This window comes from Chamaea fasciata, unplaced genomic scaffold, assembly GCF_029207755.1.
Source record: "Chamaea fasciata isolate MVZ Bird 193981 ecotype frontalis unplaced genomic scaffold, bChaFas1.0.hap1 SCAF_4, whole genome shotgun sequence".
In the NCBI taxonomy this organism is placed as follows: Eukaryota; Metazoa; Chordata; class Aves; order Passeriformes; family Sylviidae; genus Chamaea; species Chamaea fasciata.
In genome coordinates this window covers 55,705,527-55,721,262 of record NW_027094089.1, presented here as the reverse complement: position 1 = coordinate 55,721,262, position 15,736 = coordinate 55,705,527, and the positions used below count along the sequence as shown (strand labels likewise).

The 15,736-nt window shown below is 40.6% G+C and overlaps 1 protein-coding gene across 2 annotated transcripts in view; it reads right to left on the bottom strand.

Moving 5' to 3' along the window:
- Positions 1-12,747, bottom strand: part of AUH (AU RNA binding methylglutaconyl-CoA hydratase) — a 111,331-nt gene extending 98,584 nt beyond the window's left edge. For both annotated transcript variants that reach the window (XM_066181640.1, XM_066181641.1), the window contains exons 1-3: positions 12,480-12,747; positions 3,406-3,473; positions 3,221-3,308 (exon numbers count right to left, since the gene is read on the bottom strand). In XM_066181640.1, coding sequence (XP_066037737.1) covers positions 3,221-3,308; positions 3,406-3,473; positions 12,480-12,708 — 385 coding nt within the window. In that variant the 5' untranslated portion in view covers positions 12,709-12,747. The remainder of the gene's footprint in view (positions 1-3,220; positions 3,309-3,405; positions 3,474-12,479) is intronic.
- Between the last annotated feature and the right edge of the window lie 2,989 nt (positions 12,748-15,736).

Sequence of the window (15,736 nt, the reverse complement as noted above, 5' to 3'; positions counted from 1 at the left end):
GATACTGCCTCCTCTCTTCCTCACAGTACTGTATCACCCAACACTATTAAGCATACTTACTTCTAGAAATATTTTGAAGATTAAAAAAGCCTAAAAATCTGCTCACAAAAAGTGCCTCAGCAATATCTAATATGCATATGTTAAATATGCATACTTTACCCATGGGACGGACACCTGCCTTATTCCATACATAAGCCTATGCCTTCCTCAAGAATGGAACATTGTCAGGAAGTAAAAAGACCCCTGTACAGACTCACCTGCTTTGGCTGCAAAATGGTGAAGTACACAGCCACAAGCTACATCGGCCAGGACTGGTCATACATGTTCACTCCAGAAAGGCCAATTACTTATTTGCTTTCAGATGTAGAAAGAAAAGAGCCAAGAAGTGACTCAGTGCCAGAGCATTTCCAAAGGAAGCACAAGAAGTCCTCATAGACATAATTACTCATAGACACAGTTTATGCATAATCACAGACATCCTTAACCCCAGACATGCAAGGCTTTGACTTCTGGGTGTCCCTTTTGAACAGTGCTAGAGCATTAATGAGGAACCCTCTGCACCCACAGATGTATGAAGCATTAAAAAGGAGACACAAAGAAAAGAGCAGGTAAAGACTCAGAGTGAATTTTTATGCAGAAATTAAAGGATATGACTTCTGGCACATCTCTACATTCTTTAATACAGTTCTTTGACCCATTTTTGTCCCTCTCCAATTTCACCATGTGAAAATACCGTAATTTGAAATCATACCCAAATCTACATCAATCATCAACAGAGTTTAAATATTTTAATCACCTACACTGCTACTTTGAGAAAAATGGTTGCATGTTCTGTTTTGTGGACTAGGCCTTAGAAGGAAACAAGACACTTCGCTTGTAGCTTTCACAGATATTTGTTGATAGCTAAGGAATGGCAGGCTTTAGTGATCTTGGAATTCATTCCACCCATAAAAGGGAACTACATTCTAGGACAAAGTTTCCCAATATGTGGTCTGTAAAACATCAGATGGTGGTCCAAAAAAATAATCATACAAGTGTATTTTTAAAAACATACATTTCCACACATGTTAGGAAGAAAACATTATTGAGGAAATACAAAAAAGTAAAAACATTCCACGTTTAGCCTAATTAAATAGAACTATAATGCATAAGAAAATGTGACATTTCACAAGATGATCCTTACATTTTTAAGGAAATTAAATGTTCTTGAAGCAACATACTATCCGTTAACATTTAAGTTTGAAAACACTTTCTTCTGTTCTACTGAATTACCTGAGTCCCCTCCAGAAACTGCCTTCTTACATCCAGTATGTTCCTCTCTTCATCTTACTTCCCTAAGGTAACCTGTTTCTTTCAGATCTCACTATGCTTCCTCTATTATCATTCTCTTTAGAGACACTCATTAAAGTCACCTACTGAAGCAATCCATCCATCTATCCATCCATCCACTGTGCAATTTTTGCCTATTTTCTTTAAAAATTCTGCCTCGGGTATTCTGTTTCACTCTACATTTCAGTTACCACTGTTGGAACATCCTTTATTTCACTTGTTCAGCTACAGGAATCTCCTTTCTCAGGATGTTTGTTTTATCCATCACTTTTTTAAACTTACAGACACCGAGTTCACAGCCTATCTCTACTCCCTAGGTTAAGATCCAGACATAGCTAGACAGCCCTTGTCTTTTACAATCTTATTTTCAGGACTAATTTTCCTTCCTAATGTCCTTGTATCTTCTGTACAGTTAGGTGTTAAAACACACTCTGAATTGCTTGGTTTTCTAAGCCAGACAAACAAGCAGCAATGACTATGTGAAATCTTTATACCAAAATAGCTCAGAAGAGACAGCTGACTAAGAATACTGGAGATGCACTTGGAGCTCCTAAGTACAATAATAGCAGCATACCTGAGATACTCTCCCTCAAAATCAGTATTTCTACTCTCCTATTTCCAATATACCACTACTACAAAATTCAAGAATGTCAAATAAAAAACATTGTTACAAAAACCCAACAGCCATCTTTTTATTTCAAGTACATAGCATTTAACTTGAAACACCATTTGCATGTGTTGCTCTGATGCTTCATTCTTCATTAGTTTAAAAACTACATGATTTTTCAGAGATGACTAAAGGTTAAAACTTATTGATTTAAAACAAGATACAACCTTTAAATTAAATATGCTGATTAATACATACACATTTAACCAGTCTGTATGTATTACTAAGTACTGAACTGACTATTCCCTTTTTTTCAAGACAATTATTTTCATAAGTCTTGTAAGCAACAAACTGTATCTACATGAGAACAGGCTTACTAAAAGCAACAAAAAGAATTTTAAATTCAAATAAAACTGCTTAGGTATGTTACATATTAAAAAACTGGAAAAACTATTTTGCATTTAAAACTAAACTAATTATGTTATTTGGGGCTATCAAGAATAACAACCGCATAAACAATCAGAAAAGTAAAATTTCAGAACTGACCTCTTTCTGGACAGTTCTATTAATGTATTAGAAAGAACAAATTGTTTTACTTCTGTTTTCCATTTCAAATGGATGTAAATTAAATTTGAATAAAGTAAGACCTGGATGAAACATTTTTAAATAAGAAGGCTATTCACTTGATATTCTTAAAAGGTATTTCTGTATGAATTGATCTTGACATGTTAGCAAATTCTGTTTCCCAGCATCTGGTAGTTGAGAGCTTTTACTTTTCTGAGCACTTTGACAAGATGCATGGATATGTGGGCTGGGGTGTGTGCTTTTTGTTTTGATTTGTTTTTAATTTGAGAATACATTCAGTCCGCAGTAATATGCATATTCATAATGAAATTTTAAATTTACATATGTTTCTTTAATTAAAAGTTCAAGTTAACACATTTAAAACAGAGGTTTGATACAGCTTTCTACAAAGCCTCTTTACATGGCTTTTAAAATTATTTGCACCTTATTCTGACATACTTGCAAGAGTTTCTACATCAATTAAATGACTTTTCACCACCATGGTTAAATTATTACGTATTTTGAAATACTTTATGACACAGAAAGAATAAACCCAATATTTGATGCATGTTAGCAACTGAAGTAAATAATTCAAAAATGTTTTGTTATTGAGATGAATACATGAAAAATACATGTTTCCTTGGAATCTGGGACTCTGTTTTATTAGTGCTGTAAGAGAATACAGATTTCCAGCTTCTCAGGAAAATTAAGATTGCATACCAGCACAGAATATCCCCGGGACTTCACTCCGGAATACAACAGTTCGTACTTTCTTATCAGATTTCAAAGCATCCAGAGCTTTTGACATCTACAGAGAAAAGGAGGAAGGGGAATAACCAAACACTTTTTAAAGTGCTTCATTCCAATACTTCACCTTTATAATAAAAACTATTCTTTTCACTTACCATTTTTACAAGATTTTTGCTAAGTGCATTCTTGGCATGTGATCTGTTTAATCCAAGCACCACAATTCCTGAGGGGAAGAAAGATCACATCATTGTTACAATTCAGTCAAATATGTATCATCTATGTAGATTATTACTATTATTTTGAACTTATACAAAAGGCATTGAGGACTGAAAAAAAATGCTAGTGTAATCACTATGGCATATCTGAAAGAAAACACTCTTTTTAATACTCAACACAAATCACACTTCCTTTAAGAACGAAAATATGGCCCTAACATCTTCATGTGGAAACAGTGCTTACAAAGATTGAATGTAGAATTACACAACTGCATGTACAAATTTCATGTTTGCACATCAAGTGCTGAGGGATCATCATCCTGAGGCATCAGGAAAGATGCTTAATTGTGAAGCACATATTTCCACATTTAGAGTTCAGAGACTTCTTAAAGCGTGAAGTGCCATAGAGCAAAGACCAGCAACTCCAACACAGGTAAAAGGATGTTATAAACATGGAAAGAATGCCACCAATGGGAAATGTGTACTTTTGTTTAAAAAGGAAAAAAAAATAAATTCTCCCCTGAAACACAAAAATCAAGCTCAATGCTGGGAACATGGCTCCAAAGACACATTCACAGCTCCCCTAGTCCAGTCACAGATCAATTGACTGACTGACTGCACTGACTAAATAACTAACCTGTGCATTGGTTTCAATGTTGCAGCATGCAACAAAAATTGTCTTTATTTTGCCCCCCCCACCTTAACAGGCATGATTACCAAAGAGGAAAGCTCTGTAAAGTCTATTTTGGTAACGCCTAAGTTTACCACAACTATAGCAATCTTTTAGACATTTACTCCCTGAACCCAACACAACCACTTGCCTAAATTCAAAACACCAGCACAGAGTCCTAATCCTGCTCTGGTAACATTTTATCAATCAGGACCTTTCATGCAGAGAATACAAGGATAAAGGAAAAAAAGGGACTAGGGCGGGAGGAGGAATGACAGGCAGAAAGTGAGCTCTGTGTCAAACAGAAATGCCCACAGTACTGCCATCAACCTACAATATGAAAAAACAAAATTGCAGAAACTCAGTGCTTACCCAGGTGATTACTACTTCACCACTCAGCTTTGAATGTACAATCTACACATAATCTTGCCATTGTATCCTTCCTTGTCATCTCAGTGCATACTGCTTCTTCTATTTCCAGAAAACCTGTCCTCCCGTAGGACTGACCCTTAAGTGTTTCAGCTCCCTTCCTCTCCTTCCCCCTGCAAGTATGTTGCACACATATACACAAAACAAGATTTAGAAGAGCTCACGCCCCTTCTGCAGTTACCAATTTGAAGACAAAGTCTTCCATTTGCCAGCTACCACTCACAAGTCTCAACTAAAAATAGTGCCAAATGCAAGTAATAAAGCACACACGCCTTTCCTGCTCTTAAGGTACAGTCAATTGCTAAGTATAGATACCTCCTAAAAGGGGAATAGAGCCAGGTCAACCCAAATGACCTTCATTACTTTGTTCTACAAGCCTGAATTCCCACATTTATCCCTATGGCTGGAGACGTTCTTACAGGACTGCCTGCAAAGGTCAAAACTCAGCACATACATAGGAATCTGTTTACATTCTGTTAAGCAAAAAGGAGTGGTGCTGTAGTACTTTTCCTCAGCTGTTACAACTTCTTCTCCAGGAGGAAGATCACTCCAAATTCAAATACTCCATATGTTCAACACAAGTAGATTAGGCAAAAGCATCATCGCACATTAAAGCAACAAAAAGACCCTTTACCCTGACTTCACTTTGATTTTCAGGCACTATAAATCCCATGCTTGAATAAACTAGAGATGCTATTATCCCAAACCATATTTCAGTCAGGAAATAAAAGTACTTTACAGAAGCATGTTATACTTAATGGCAACGACACTTAATGACACTTGAATTCTTCTTCCCACTGAAGCCCAAAGACTGCTACTCCACCAACACCACCAATATATTCAGAAAGAAGCTCCAGTTAACATTAAAACACTAAAAGATTTTTTTCCAGCAAAGGAATGATCCTTGAAGACAAATCATACAAGTCAATTTTTGCTTAGCAGTGTCATAGAAAGTCATAAAACTACCACTTCTGCTTCCTTCTACAGAAGTAAAAGATAAAGACGGCATCCACCTAGTTGTTTTCATCTAAGTATAAAAAAAATATGAAGCAAGAATTGCAAGAGGAGAAATATAAAAGGTTTGCAAGGGATACCTACATATTGCAGTGATATATATATACAAACATTCCTTACAGTCACATTTGAATCATTTTTGTTCTAATACGCCATTACTACAAGATCTGAGCATCCTGAGGATGGAAAGGACCTTGAAGATCATCTAGTTCCAAGCCCCCTGTAGGGACACCTTGTACTAGACCAGGTTGTCCAGAGGCCTGTCCGACCTGGCCTTGACCATCACCAGGGACGAGGTATCCACAGCATCTCTGGGGAATCAGTTGCAGTCCCTAAGAGCAAAGAATTTCTTCCTAATATCTAAACTAAACCTGCTCTCTTTGAGTTTAAAGACCCTCTCCACGTTTCTTACAGGATCCCTTCAGAAACTGGAATGTCACAGTAGGCCACCCCAAAGCCGAACCTTCAGAATGAACAATCCCAATTTCCTCAGGTTTTTTTCACAGGAAAGGTACTTCATCCCTCTAATCATATTCATGGCTCATCTGGACTTACTTCAACAGTTCCATGTCCTTCCTGTGCTGGTACCTCAGAGCTAGATGCAGGGTTCCAGCTGGGGTCTCACCAGAGCACAGCAGAGGGGCAGAATCCCCTCCCTCCCCTGCTGCCCACACTGCTTTGGATGCAGCCCAGGACACGTTTGGCTTTCTGGGCTGGGAGTGCCCATGGCTGGGTCATGTCCAGCCTCTCACCCACCAGCACCCCCAAGCCCTTCTCTCCAGGCCTGCTCTCCATCTGTTCATGCCACAGATAGTGCTGATACCAGGGGTTGCTCTGATCCAGGTTTCAGCACCTTGAACTTGGTCTTGTTAAACCTCACAAGGTTCCCATGGGCCCACCCCCCAGGCTTGTCCAGGTCCCTTTGGATGGCATCCCAACCTTCAGGTGTGTCAACGGCACCACTCAGCTTGGTGCCACCTAAAAATTTGTTGAGGTGAACTCAATCCCTTCATCTATGTCGTCAATGAAGATGACACTAAATCACAGTGGTCCCAGTAGAGACTCCTGAGGCACACCACTTGTCACTGACATCCATCAGGAACCTAAGCCATTGACCACTACATTCTGGATGCTACCATTCAACCAACTTCTCATCCACATTCCAACAGTCCATCCATCAAACCCATCTCTCTCCACTTTAGAAAGAAGGATGTTGTGGGGAATTCTGCAAAAGGCTTTCCAGAAATCCAGGTAAATGACATCTGTAGCCATTTCCCTAACCATGATGGAATGAACTCCATCATTCAAGGCCACTGGGTTGGTCAGGCAGGACTTGCCCTTGGTGAAGGTGTGCTTGCTTGTCTTGAAGCACCTCCCTGTCCCCCATGTGCCTTAGCACAGCTTCCAAGAGGATCTGTTCCATGACTCTTCCAGGCACAGAGGTGAGGCTCATGGGTCAGTAGTTCCCAGCCTCCAGCTTTCTACCTCTTTTAAAGACGGGTACAATGTTTCCCCTTTTCCAGTCATGGGGGACTTGACCTGACTGCTGTGATTTTTCAGTAATACCTGTTACATTGTCATCTGAAGAATTTAATCACGGTTCATTCTTCCTAAAGCACACAAATATATAAATGTGCTTTCCAAAATCCTTTAAAGTAAACTGCTTGAAAAATCCACTTGTGAAAGAAAAGATACGAAAAACTAATCATTAATACATATAAGTAGAAATTAGTAGTAGTACTAGTAATAGCAGCAGTATTAGCTTTGTTGGTGTATCTGTATGGTATCAAAAATGTGACAGATCTACTAAGAAGAATAAGCATTCATATAATGCTAAACCCAATATTAATATCATAGCTTTTCCTGGGAGTCATCCTCACATTATTTCTGGGGCACACTTCAGCACATAATGTGCATCTATTAAAAATATATCTTCATACTGAAAACTAACTTATCTGAACTGGCTAGACTCTCCAAGAGACGATGATTCCCAGTGTTGTCTAATATAAGCAGCAATATTCCTATATACTAGTTTCCTAGCCAATCATAAGAGGCAAAGCAAAGGTAAATATACAATATGTTCTCCACTTAAAAGTTGACCCTGTCAAAAGAGAAAGCTGCCTATGGTATAGTTCTCAGTGTTTAAAAGAAAAAAAATGAAAGCTATATTATGAAAGTTGTATTACAAAAATGGAAGTTATAAAATGAAAGCATAGCAAAAACAAAAAATGCTTTTTACTGAAATAAGGATACATATGTATCTGGAAGATAGCTTCAAAATATCTGTAAATTCCCAGAAACATCCTGATTTCATGGCATCCACTAAATTTAATACTTGAATAAAGTGAAGAGATTAGATATTGGTTTAACTACTGTTTGTATCAGCACACAGAAAAATTTACTTCTAATAAGGGTCTTTATCTCTTTTATCTTGCACTTCTTAGAGATCAAAACATTCATCCTCAAGATCTGATAGAAACATATTTAAATGGTTACTTAAAAATTAATCTTGTCTTTAAACCAATATTAATCGTTTTGTCAGAGTTCAAAAGATTCACCACATCTGCATATATAGTACTTGCAGACTTTTTATATTTGTACTTATTTTATTATTTATTTGCTTTAAATACACACACACATGTAGTTTTCCATAATTTAAAAATATTTTAAGATGTCTGAATTATGCTTGAAAAATTGAAGGAGGATCAAAGCAAGTTATTTTTAAGCTTGTCTCACTTAACTACTCAGATAAACTAAGGCAGACAAGTGGATTTAGATGTTTATTATTCTAAAGTAGTTTCTTAAGCAAAACAGGAACATACGGTGAATATACCATGCACAGTTCTGGTGGCTTTCATTAATCAAGAAGTATTTAGGTGAAAAATTACACAGAATGTATTAACCAGCACTTTTTACAAGCACCAAAACACTCCTCAAAATCCCCTATCTGAGCCTGTTTTATCTCTAAATTCTCATTTAACTCTTTTCTGCACCTCTTAAATTAGTAGATCTCACCTGCTCAGCCCTGTTTTAAACACAGCAAAAGAACGGGAAGTTTTTCCAATTTATCAGCTAGTTATCAGTTTCCAACCTCTGAGCAAACAACTTCAGCCAAGACTGTATTTGTTTTGCCCATTCCATGTACATTAAAGTTCTAACTGATGAAGACCAAAAGCTGTCTTACTCTAAACTCTGAACCAAAGCCAGGAGGGAAATTTGACCATAAGGAGTCATTCTAGTGTAAAATCTAAATTTTATAAATATTTATATCACATTACAGCAAGTGACACTCCAACACTGAGGTCAAGACTAAAAATATTTCTCCCAATTGCACCTATAACTTAAAAAATCCAAAGTACTAGGTTCATTTAAATTTGTATAGGGATCACTAATGCAATTTGGCTAAGTTCTGAAACATCAATAGCTGTAATACATTTCAGCCCTAGTGATGATCAAATAGAATCTCAAATAAAGTAAAAAATATATACTTAATTAATAAAACTAACACAGTAACAGTCATCTTTACCCACAGAAAACAGAACTAAGAGCTTCACAAGTTGCAACACAGGCAGAATATACATGTATTTTTCAATCACACTCTTCAAAAATCTCTTACCTTTTGTATTCTAGTTCAGGTCAAATTTGGAAGCTGGAAAGCCCTGAGTTAAAATTTATATAACTAGCCTCTGCAAATATAGTCTCATTTTAGCTCATGTTTAACAATCTCCCAAGACCTGGGGTATGCAAATGACACGGAAGTGAAATTAAGCAGAACAGTTTGCTACTTTGCCTACAGGCAAAGATTTCTGTAGTGCAACAAGACGGGCCGGTACATGAGGCAGGCACAGCCAGTCTTCCTTCCTCCCCGGTATTCACAATACATCCTTCCCTGAGCAACACAGAAACACTAGGCATGTGCAAGAACACAACCACAGCATCAAGAAGTATGTGTGTGCCTTAAAAGGTAGTCAGAGAACAGGGTCTGACCCTGCGTGGAGTCAAGAAGAATGTAATGGGATGGTGTGATGCGGCCACGGGGGCACCCGAGTACCATGCTGGAAAGTCTAGAACATGAAATGGTAGATCAAGAAATGGCAGGGTAGAAAAGAGCAAGAAAGACCACAGGGGTGTTTATAGACTTGGTTCGGCAAAGATATTAAATGCTGTAAGCAGATAAGTATAGATGAACTTGGCATATCTGGTGAGGAGGAGGGTGTGTGGTAGCACTACAGGGAGGAAGCAGAGCCATTTTTCTTTTGCAGAAATGTTGCCTGCTCTTTGTGCTTTTGAAGACAGTATATGAAGTTTATGTCTCCTTCTAGCCTATTTCTACATCCTTGTTCTCATGTTTTTGTAACAGGGTTGATTTCTACGTCCTTCTGAAAATCAATACCAAAGAAAATTCCTTCTGCTTAAGAGAATTCATTAATTAAAAATACAGTGATTGAATCCTTCCTTGTGATACTGACAGGTGGTTTAACATTACAAATGCTATCTCCACATTTTGGGGCATTAGGCTACATACTCAGTATGAAACACCTTCATAACATTACAAAAACAATGATTCCTTCAACAGCTGGAACACACTGCCTAATTCTATGTTTGTTCTGTAATAGAAATAAAAGTTGAGTACTATGTAAGATCATGATATTTTCTACCACCTCTTGATAAAGCACAAAATAAACAAGGAAAAACACTCTTCTAATATTTAAGAAACTCTTCTTTGCTCCTGTGTTGTCTCCTCCTTAACTTAAAATAAACCCAAAAAAATCAGAATAGATGTTTCAAACTAATTCCAAGTTCCACAGCTGGCTGGAAAAACAGAACTAAAGTAGTACATTTTAAGGGAAGTGGAAAGACTTGGGAACAGAACTACAAGTTTGATGATTTCAGGTTCAGATTACATCATCTTTACTATCAATCCTAAATAATGACAAAAACCTGCCCTCAGGTGAAAGCACATCAGTTTTCACTTGAAAAAGAAGAATAATCTTCCAAGTCTCATACTAAAATTCAAAGTTTTAAAGTTACCTCTCCGTATATGTATACAAATCTAAGTACAGGCATACTCAACTCACAGACATTTGCATGAATTGGCAGCAGGTCTGAAATAGCTGAGTTAATGTGCTAAAAGATGCAAACTAAACTGTGCATCTCAACACATGATGGTTCCAAGACATATTCACCATATAAAGATATTCATGTGCTGCAGATAATCAAAACCCCATACTATGGCCCTCTCCATAAAAGCAGGTATAACATCACAGCTATAAAAATAAATCCTAAGGAACAGAGTTTGCACTTACTACTTCTCTACCATTCTCCACCCTGCTGCACCCACAGGGGAAGGAAGTGACAAACAGCGAAGGAAGTGGAACACCTCCAAAATCCAGTGAGCACCATATCAGAAGAGGAAGTACAAAATGTCTGTGCTATGATGCACTGGCTGTAGGTCCCTAAGGAGCACAAATTTTCTTCCCTTTTTAAGCAGGTGAGTTAACATAAGACTCTTGGTATAGCTGAGTAGAACAAGATGAGTAGGTTTTAGTTGACAACACTAAAAGCAAGGAGGAGGATGAGATGGTTATTAGGAAAGTGGCATGAGATCAGGGAATACTAAAGCCAGAAATCATGGATCTATGCCCTTCTCAGCCCCCTGCACACAAGCACAAAACTCATGGCTGAAGCAGCATGAGTAGAAGTTTGCTGCTTCATTTTCTCACAATTAGAGCAGCAAACAGATGCCAGCTCAGAGAGATCTACCTCACAAGCACAGTATATATGCTGCAGTATTCTGGAACAGTGATGCTGTTGACACACCCCAAGGACAGGATGCCATTCACAGCAATCTAGACAAGCTGATGAAATGGGCCCATGGGAACCTTGTGAGGTTTAACAAGACCAAGCGCAACATGCTTCACCTGGGTCAGGACAACCCTCAGTATCAGCACTGTCTGGGGCATGAACAGATGGAGAACAACCCTGGGAAGAAGGACTTGGGGGTGCTGGTAGGTGAGAGGCTGGACATGATCCAGCCATGGGCACTCCCAGCCCAGAAAGCCAAATGTGTCCTGGGCTGCATCCAAAGCAGCGTGAGCAGCAGGGGAGGGAGGGGATTCTGCTGCTCTGCTCTGCTGTGCTCTGGTGAGACCCCAGCTGGAACCCTGCATCCAGCTCTGGGGTCCCAGCACAGGAAGGACATGGAACTGCTTGAGTGAGTCCAGAGGAGGCCACCAGGATGATGAGAAGAATGGGACATCTCTCCCATAAAGAAAGGTAAATAGAATTGGAACTGTTCAGTGTAGAAATGAGAAGGCTTTGAAGTGACCTAATTGAAGCCTTCCAGTACCTGAAGGGAACCTACCTGAAAGATGAGGCAAGACTATTTGGAAGGGCATGTTGCAACAGGACAAGGTGGAATGGGTTCAAATTGAAAGAGAATAGGTCTAGATTGGATAATAGAAGGAAAATCTTTACTGTGAGGGTGGTGAGGCACTGGAACAGGTTGCCTAGAGAAGCTGCAGATGTGGATTCCCAGAGCTGTTGAAGGCCAAGCTGGATGAGGCTCTAAGCAAATCTGGTCTAGTACGAGGTGTCTCTGCCCATGGCGGAGGAGTTAAAACCAGATAGTATTCAAGGTATTTTCTAACCTAAACCGTTCTACGATGCTGTGAAGAGCCAAGAGGGATCAAGCTAACCCAGTTCTGCCACGGACATGCCAGCAGCTCCCAGCACCCTGCGACGCAACCCCGGCTGCGGTGACAACGAGGAGGAGGAGCCGCCGCTGTCTTCCCGCCCCTCGCCGCCGGGCAGCTCCCCCAGGGCCGCCCTCTCCCTGCCCGCTGGGGTTACTCCGGCCAGGCCGGGACAGCGAGTGCAGCGCTGCCTTCCCCTCCGTTACCTTTGTGCTCATCATCCAGGTACCGGACGCGCAGCTCCTCCTCTTCCTTCGCCTGGGAGCCGTAGCTCCTCCCGGCCGAGGGGAGAGCGGCGACGGCGACGCCTCCCTGCAGCGGGGACGTGCGGTGGCCGGTTTGGCAAAGGGCGGCGGAGGTCGCGGCGGCTGCGGCTGCGAGCCTGAGCCGGGCGCGCAGGAGGCCGAGCCCGCCCAGCGCCGCCGCCGCCGCCATCGCTGCTGCCGGCGCCGCCTCAGCCTCTCGCGGCCCCGGCCCCGGTGCCGCCGCCCACGTGACCGGCTGCGGCACGCACGGGGCGCCGCTCCCCCCTCCCTCCCCGTGCCGCCGCCGGCGCCCAGGCTCTTGCGCCGGCCCCATCCCGTCTGGCACTCGTGGCAGGAAAAGGTTCGTCGGCCAGTGGGGATCTGAGACTTGACAGAAAACCAGCCCCATCCTGGGCAGCGTCAAAAGCAGTGTGGGCAGCGCGGCGAGGGAGGGGATTCTGCCCCTCTGCTCCGCTCTGGTGAGACCCCAGCTGGAACACTGCGTCCAGGTCTGGGGTCCCCAACAGAAGAAAGACATGAAACTGGTGAAGGAAGTCCAGAGGAGGCCATGAAGATGATAAGGGGGCTGGAGCATCTCCCCTACAAAGACGGGCGGAGAGAGCTGTGGGTGGTGGGGAGCTGGAGAACGTTGTTCTCTATGGGAGACCCCATAGCAACCTTCCAGTGTAGGAAGGAAAGTTCATCAGGATCTGTAGTGGTAAGACAAGCAGTAATGGTGTGAATTAAGAGAGCGAATTTAGGTGAGATTTTGGGGAGAAATCCTTCACTGTGACGGTGGATGAGACGCTGGAATAGGTTGCCCAGAGAAGCTGTGAGTGTCCCAGCCCTCACAGCGTTGAAGTTGAATAAGGCCTTGAGCAAACCTGGTCTATTGGGAGATGTCTCTCCCTGTGGCGTGGAACAGGGGGTGGGACTGAATGATCTTTAAGGTCCATTCCTACCTCTGGACATTCTGTGATTCTCACAAACAGCTTGAAATATGCAGGTGCGTGAACAAATTTCTCATCAGTAAATGCAGATGTTTGGTTTCATCAGGGCCTCATGATACTTCTGCAACTTGTGCAGCACATTTATTTGCAGTGAACTTGAGAACATCCCACCTTAAAGGCAATGTGCTCAGGCTCAGTTGGGCTGTGTGTGTGGCACCAGAAGGAGCACTCATGAATTCTGCAGCACTTGCATCTTCCCCCACATCGGCCATGGCCAGGCCTGAGTTGTGGTATCACCACTGGACAAAGAAAGGAGCTATGGTCAACAACAGAAACCAGGTAGCACATGGTTCTGTACACTGCAATAAAAGACTGCTTGGATTGGCCATCCTCCTGTTTTGGGGCTTTCAGAATTACCATTGTGTTGCAAAACTAAGGATCAAATTAATATGCCTTGGTGTTTAGAGTTGGGTTTAGGTCTCTAGGCAACACTGCCATGGTGCCTGCTCACCCTCCATGCACACCAACAGACATACCAGCATGAAACAAGTCAAACAATAAAAGTAACAATGGAGGTAGGAGGTAATTGCTATGTTTTGTTGTAAATTCACATGATTCAAGACTGCTGTCACCTGTTTCAAAATGGTTGAAATTTCAACAATCCAAATGTCCATACCATAACAATTTAGTTGAGCCAGAATATGCATTAGATGTAAAAGAAGTTGACTTGTTTCCTTACACAGGATCTGGCAAAGGTTATAACTGCAGTGAATGCAGGCCAATAATGAGGCTCTTAAAAGCTGTGAAGTTTGTCTTCTTCAAGTTTATTTCCTTCAAGTTAGGCCTTGAGAACTGATGAAAACATGCCTTTGAGCCACCCCCTGCCATTTTCATAATTCAGCATTACTTAATCAGGGGAGTAGAGCTGTACTGCTTCTGAGCAGAGGCTCAGATGGAACCATTTTGGTGGTTGTTTTGGAAAACTAGCTAACTGTGTTCCTTCATGCGGTTGCTCAGCAGCTCCTCCATACCTTCCTTCTGGAGAAATGAAAGTCTAAAAATAATGTCCTATTTGTTCTTGTGGAGCACCATGAAGGCTAAATGTGCATGTGGGGGGAGGAATAGGCAGACTATCGCCTTGTGTTTATTATGTTTTACTATTTAAACAGGGTGATAGATTGTGATTCACAACCCTTTCCAGTAGAGCCCGCAGTATGCCAAAGACTTCCAGTAGAAAGAAAGAAAGAAATTTTGTTTGCAGTTGAAGAATATTTTCATTTATGAGAAGGAATTTTGAAACATCATGTCCAACTACATCAAGAGAAACAGAGAGATAGCACTATTCTAAAAGATAGAGAAGATTAAAAGGCATTAAAAGCAGAACTAAATTCACTGCCGCATCGTAACGCTGCCTTGAAGCTGAAGGCAGATATTTAGTCATATGCAGTGGTTCCCAGACTGAAGAACTAGTGAATACGTTTCTGAGCAGAGGTCAGTAAGGGCAGTCAAGTCAACAGATTTATCTCTGTTGTAGAAACCCCCAGTCATTTTTAAAAAGAAAAATTTTAGAAATGCAATTTTCTTTTATATGCCACTGTCTGATTTTACTTTCTTTGTGTATGAGTTGAAAAGATTTAATTCCTATTTATTTTTTCTCTATTAATGTGTAAAACTGCATGATATGATATGCATATATATGTGTTTTATTGCAGTCATTTAATACAACACTACATTTTGTAATACTGTATATTCAATTCCTCCCATTCCCTGACATGCAAGCATAATTCAGGACTCAGATGAAAGCAAAGTTTTCCGTATTTACTTGTTCCCTGCTTTTTTCACTGTAGTTTACTTCTAAAACACAGCTTTGGGGTCTTAGTAGTACATGGAAAGGTAAAGTATGTTGATACGGGGATTATTATTTAAAGATATATCCTAATTTTAAAAAAAGGAGCAGCTGGAAGACAATTGTGACTACCTACCTAAATAACACCACACTGCTTGGTAGCCTGATTGCTTCTACACACAGAAATCCAAATATTGATACTTGGTGATGGGTAAAATAAATTGATTACAATAAATCTTGACTCAGCCTCCCTTATGTCCACAGAAGCAGTGAATTAAAATAGAACAAGTGTAGATGGAGACTGACTTACCAAATTCTCTGTATTCAGCTGTAACTTTTAGTACAGTCCCTCAGCCATCATCTAATCCAAGGGCAAAAACTTGAAGGTCCTTCACCCTAATTAATGTTACATTTGGAGTTGC